General features: G+C 35.0%; 1 protein-coding gene across 1 annotated transcript in view; it reads right to left on the bottom strand.

The window, feature by feature from the left end:
* Nucleotides 1-506: 506 nt before the first annotated feature.
* The window catches only part of LOC123309042, an 86,306-nt gene continuing 80,365 nt past the window's right edge, over nucleotides 507-6,447 (bottom strand). The window contains exon 5 of the mRNA XM_044891887.1: nucleotides 507-3,684. Within this exon, the coding sequence (XP_044747822.1) occupies nucleotides 3,610-3,684 (75 nt within the window). The 3' untranslated portion in view covers nucleotides 507-3,609. The remainder of the gene's footprint in view (nucleotides 3,685-6,447) is intronic.

Here is a 6,447-nt window from a genome sequence, read left to right as displayed (position 1 = left end):
TGAAAATGGATCCAATTCCGAATCAACGACGTTCTAATAAACAAACAAAAATTTCTCACTGTCGGAAAACTTCCTCAAATAAGAATTTTTTTCTTATACAATTTTCATCATCATTATACCTTTGAAACTATGTAGGTATATACCATCGATAAGCAATGTTGAGTGAGTAACTACAATTGATTTTTATTCGAATTTCTTGCTTCTCAATGAGAAGTTTATATTTCAATATTTGAGAACACTGCACGTATGAGATGAAGAGATGCAATGTAACAAATTGCAGCTTCAGTATCAGAGAGTGTTCGAATTCATGAGAACAATATCAGAAGGAACAACAAAAACATTAATTTAATCCTTTTAAACTCAAAAATTTTCGGGCAAAAAAGTCATGCGAATTTTTGATAATAATTATGGAAGGATGTATTGAGGAATATAGTTTGTCCAATGAGTCATTTTTGAAATCGATAAGGGTTTGCTGGAAAGAATGGGTTGAATGATGGAAATCGAAATGATAAAAAATATTTATTAAGTAAATGGTTAGTCAATAAAAAAGTATCTGTATTGCAACTAACAGTAATTTAAATCAAGTGTGCCTGTAGTTATATAGAACCACGAGCAATTCTATGTAACAACGTTATTATCACATCTTCGAATCTACACTAGTAATAAATTCACAACATTTGCTTACGCAATACGTAAAAATACTTGAAACATATCACTGATTCAAATAATAAGAAATATTTTACCCACTCATCAGAATGAAAATATTCAATACGAGATTTGTAACGTTACAATACTCTTAAAAGTAAATGAATCACAAAAATATTCGAAATTTCATGTGGAAAAAACTGAAACAAAACTATCTACATCATCCTTATCATAATTTAAATTCTATGTAGTTTCATATATACCTACAGATATACATATAAAAATTCATGACTTCATATTGTAAATATTCTCGACATTCAATAGTTTTTACATTATTTTATTTTACAAGGAATAAACTTCTCCGACATTTTATCAGTTCTCGAGCAATATTCTCTGAAATCGAGTGAAAATCACTCGATTCGCTAAGGTACAATGGTTATTCGTCGAGTCAGCTTATTCAATATCCAATGAATACCATGAATAACACAAAATTTGTCTTTCAATTTGGACAATTGTTCGAAAAACATCTGTTCTTGTACATAACTGAAGAGTTTGTTGTCCCTTGACAATATTGTGATGTTATTTTAAGTTTGAACTACGACAGGTTTGAACGACTTGGATGTTCAGATTATGGCAGAATTAATTTTGTACTATTTTGATATGTTAACAATGTTTTCTAGAAAATACGTTTTTATTGAACCCAAAAAACATTATATTATTGGTAAATATTCCTCAAATGTTGAGTTGAGTGAGTGATAATTTTTTTCAAGAACCATTTATCAGCCCAATTTTTTGTTACTTGAAAATAATGTTGTCTTTAATGATAAATGAGTACGTAAAATACTTTGAAACAAATCTTAGAGATCAACATCTCTATATTCGTTGAGCTCTCTGTCAAAGAAGATATTAGGTACTTATCTCAGACATTCCAAACAACATTTGCAAAAATTTCGCACGAAAAACGAATTGACTTTATCTTTCACCCTGCTTATTGACAGTTCTGTTTTTACTAGAAAATATTGTGAATGTTTATCTTATCTCCGAACTGGACCTTCCAAATACAATAAAAATATTTCAACTCAAATAGTTCATAATTTGTACTCAGATTGAAAACTTCATGAGCAAAATTCTATTGGAACAATAATATCAGTTTGGACAGATGAGATGACCAACATTGTATGGACTCTCAGTGCTGCTGTACATACCCATATTCAATTAGAAAACTCCCGATATTCGTCAATTTTGTGCTATTCAAAAAACATTGTCAAAAATATGAAGTTCAGTAAAATCCAATAAGTTCATATAAAATTACACTTCACACAATTTCAAAAAGAGTCTTTTATTATCAATTTGTTGAAGTCCACAATGCACGTTTCGGGTATTCGTAATCCCATTAGATCAGAGAACTTTCATGCACTTTTTCTTCCACTATTTTTTGATTTGAACGTTATTTTATCCACTCGATTTCTACCGATATTTCGATCCGTCTGCTTAGCCAGTATTTTGAGTTGTTTAAACTACCACAAAAACATTTATTAGTAGTGCCTAGTACTTTCTAAATATGGCAAAAACATGGCTTTCATTTCGAGCAAAATATTTCGCATAAAATGTTTATTTTTTGAGTACTATACGAATGTTTTGTTTTCCATTTGTTCGAAAGAAACTCATGATACGTAGATGGATGTTCATTTTATGTTTCAATTGAATTTTTGACTGTTGTATTGTTATCCTGTAAAAAATATTTTACTCGAGAAACAAAGCATAGTAAATATTGTAATCTAACACATATAGATTTTAAAAACTAGTTTATTTTGTATGAAACAACTAAAAACTATTGAGAACCTTTTTACCTAGAAATTTCTATGGAATATGTTTCAGAAATACATTCAGTTTTATAGTGAGTGCATTGGAACAAATATCGACATTTTTATGTTCAATCGGGTAATTCTAATTCAAACAAGAATTTCAATCAAAACCACACTTTATGCTGATGATCAACTTAGGATTATTTAGAAATAAAAACGTATGGGAGTCAGTGAAAAGATGAGGAAACTCGTTCAATGGTGAAAGTAAACTTGATCGTTCAATCTATCTAATGTGGTTCAAAGTTCAATATATTATTGAGTTACACTATTTAGCAAAAATTTCTGCCCCATTATGTAGATCAACAACAACTAGAGATACCCGTCTGTTGTTGAGTAGCAAGCTTGATACCCTTTCAAAAACCATATTCAACTTCAAGCAAGTTTTGGATCCTGCCTGAAAAAATTTTCAATAGCCGCTGAAATGAAAACACACAATCCCAGAAACAACTAAAATCTTAATATTTCTTACACGTAGGAATGATTATTCCACTTTGAGGTTATCGAAATATTAGTTATTACTAATATAATAGGTACACAGTTTCAGTCTGAGAATCTCTTCATGAGATGCAACAACAATCATGGTAGTGACTTCCAGTTTTTAGGCACACTAGTTTTTACTGTTTCCAAATTGAGTGGTTTTTTGGATATAAAAAAAATATGTGAGGATTGCTGCCGCATAAAGAGGTTCCCCGCTTTTGGATGCTCCCAATAGAAGCATACTGAGATCTAGTTGAACTCACAATCCAGATTTTCTGGTTTCTTTTGGAAATTTAAGACAATGATTTAGTCCACCTTATCGATCTAAATGAAATCTACACATCCTTAGTATTCAAGATCAAATTAGAAAAAAATTAATTGTTAGTATGAGGTGACAGAGTTTCGAAATTTTTATTGAATTCAAGGAGACGATTTTTACTCGCACTTTGGTGTTTCTCACCCAAACAAACAAAAAGCGCACCATGCGGATTCTGCAGATTGCATCTTGAAACCTTCAAAGGTCCAGATTTAGAGTGAATAAGCATGGTAGGCTCCCTAATAAGGGACTTTCTTGGTTGTTTCTTCGCAAGAGGGGCGACAGGGAGCGCCCTCTAAGCTTTCCTCACCAACAGTATACAGACCATTCACCTCCGTGGTCTCCAGCATGACCCCATGTGGTCACAGACATTGCTTTCACCTGAAAAAAAAATTATTAGATTCCATTCAAACTATTTTCAGCCAACAAATACACTGCGCAAAAAAAGTAACGCACATTCTGAAAATCTCAATTTTAATGAAAGTTAACTCTACATTGACTTCATAACTTATTTTATATGTTCTTTCGGGAAGGTTTTGGACGAAACAAGACACATTAAATGGAAGAAAAATTCAGGATTTCACCGAATCTTATGTGAAAGAAGAGAAAGGAACAATTTTCAAAATGCTGATAAGTGATTTAATACTTGGTATTTCCACCCCTTGCGTTAATTACAGCTCGGCAACGACGGTTCATACTCAAAATGAGTGATCTTAAAATGTTCTGATCTAATCCTTCCCAGATTTCTCCGAGTTGGATTCTTAAGTCATTAAGAGTAGCTGGATGATTTTCTGAACCTCTCAGCCTTCTATTGAGGTTGTCCCAAACCTGCTCAATCGGATTGAGATCTGGACTTCTTGCTGGCCATTCCATTCGAGAGACTTCAACCTCTTCAAGGTACTCCTGAACGATGCGCGCACGATGAGGTCTGGCATTATCGTCCATAAAAATGAAGTTTTCACCAATTTATGGGGCAAATAGCACTGCATGCTCTTCAAGAATGTTCCTTATACACTTATCAGCCTTCATAGCTCCATTATCAGCGACCACTAGGTCTGTGCGAGCAGTCAAAGATATTCCACCCCATACCATAATCGATCCTCTCCCGAAACCAGTAGTATTCAGGAAATTGCACTGAGCATATCTTTCATGTGGACGTCTGTATACAAGGGAACGTCGATCACAATGGTAGAGGCAGAATATAGACTCATCTGTGAAGAGAACTCTTTCCCAATCGGCCTCTCCCCAATGGATATGCTCTCTCGCAAAATCCAAACGCGCCCTTCGATGGGCTGGGTTAAGAGCTGGGCCTCTTGCCGCGACACGAGGCCCTAAATCATATTCTCTGAGGCGATTTCCTATTGTCTGAGTGCTAATTTGCACCTCATGAGTTTGCTCAAGCTGAATTCGAAGGAGGCGAGCGGTTGCAAACCGTTGTCTCAACGAAGAAACTCTCAAGTAACGTTCTTGAATGGCAGTTGTTACCCGTGGTCTACCCTGTCCTGGTCTTCGGACTATCATACCTGTCTTCCTGAATCGCTGCAACATTCTGGACACACTTTTATGGGAAACTCCAAACCTTTCTGCAATTCTTGTGTATGTCCACCCTTCTTCTCGCAAAACTACCGCTTGGGCACATATTCCTCTTGGGTCAAATTGCGTGTTTCGCGTTGCATAGCGATCGAGTGTAGAAAATCAAAGGAAAGAAAAACTATGGATCACTAGAATTGATCGAGAACAACTGATTTTAGAATGGTGCATTCAAAATCTGATAATATCATCATTTTTTTATTCCTGCTGGGAAAAAACATCTGTATTGAAGAAAACCGTTGAAAGTGGATAACATATGCATGCATAATTCTGATAAAAATAATTATCATTGAGAACACCTTCAGTTGTAGAATAAATTTGAGATTTCCATAATATGCGTTAATTTTTTTGCGCAGTGTATTTTTTATTGTTGCACAATGTTCAAAAGCAACAAAAATTAACCCTTTTAAAGTTCCTACAAAATTTGAGCATCATCTGTCGAAAACATTCCGAAATTAAAAATTTTTTTTTTTCTAGTAATACGATCATAACAGATTTGTAGATTTTGAATCGAAGTTAATTATAAGAACGTAAAACAAAACATGAAACGACAAGAAGTTTCCTCAAACGAAGAGAAAAAAAACCATCACATATACATAAGTGTGTATACAGTTGATTTCTTATGAATGAACCTTTGTTGGACAAGAATCAGCAACTTTTGAAACGGTCAACCTCCTCAAATTTTGTGGGGCAGTATATTTATAGCATCGAAGAATTGAAACTATTTCCTCCTCAGCGAATCATACCTGTCATCTTTCACAATCTATCCGAAGTGCAGACCCTCCAAATTTTCCGCATATTTCAGCAGACTGCCGAATTTGCCGAGAGAAAAGAGATAAAACAGACTACGAGACTATCCAGAAGAATAGCGAATGCATCGACTTTTTTCTCCTATAACCTAATCATCTGATATTCGGAAAATGACATGAGGCAAGTCACGTTGAACCGCAGTCCAGATTATTTTAATAAAGCCCCGCCACTTCCGCAAGAACCGAAGACACTAGTCCGCCAAATGAGTCTTCACTTGAAGGCACGGTTATTATGTAACTTGTTGAACTATTCTTTGATCCGCTCCAAAATTTGCGACGAAGGAAAGACGTCCTTGCACTCTGCGTCCTGGTCTCTTCAGACAGCCCGGATCCCTTTGATGAGGCGACAGGTTTAATGCCAGTGGCGTTGCGAGATGGATTATAGTTTTTTTCGCGAAGAACTCATTTAAGTTTTTCCATATACTTTCATGATACGAAACATGGACTGAAAGTTTTTCATGAACACTTCCCAGAGGAGTGGGGAGGATGTGCCTGTCTGTACAGGGTGACTGCGTCAATAATGAAGGAGGTTATTCCTTTTCCGAAAACATTTATAGTTTTACCAGTTTTTAGTGGCAAACTAGAAAAAAGTAAATCGTTTTGACAAAAAGCCATCCACGTGGTTTACTGATGAATCAGAAAGGGGCACCAGAATTGGCTGGTATATGGACCTAAACTGAGGATCTCTAAAGCCCTGGAAAGTGAACACTATTTTACAGACCGAGGCACTGGCTACCTACGTATG

The sequence above is a fragment of the Coccinella septempunctata genome, chromosome 3, assembly GCF_907165205.1.
Source record: "Coccinella septempunctata chromosome 3, icCocSept1.1, whole genome shotgun sequence".
In the NCBI taxonomy this organism is placed as follows: domain Eukaryota; kingdom Metazoa; phylum Arthropoda; class Insecta; order Coleoptera; family Coccinellidae; genus Coccinella; species Coccinella septempunctata.
This window is presented reverse-complemented; position numbering and strand designations above follow the sequence as displayed.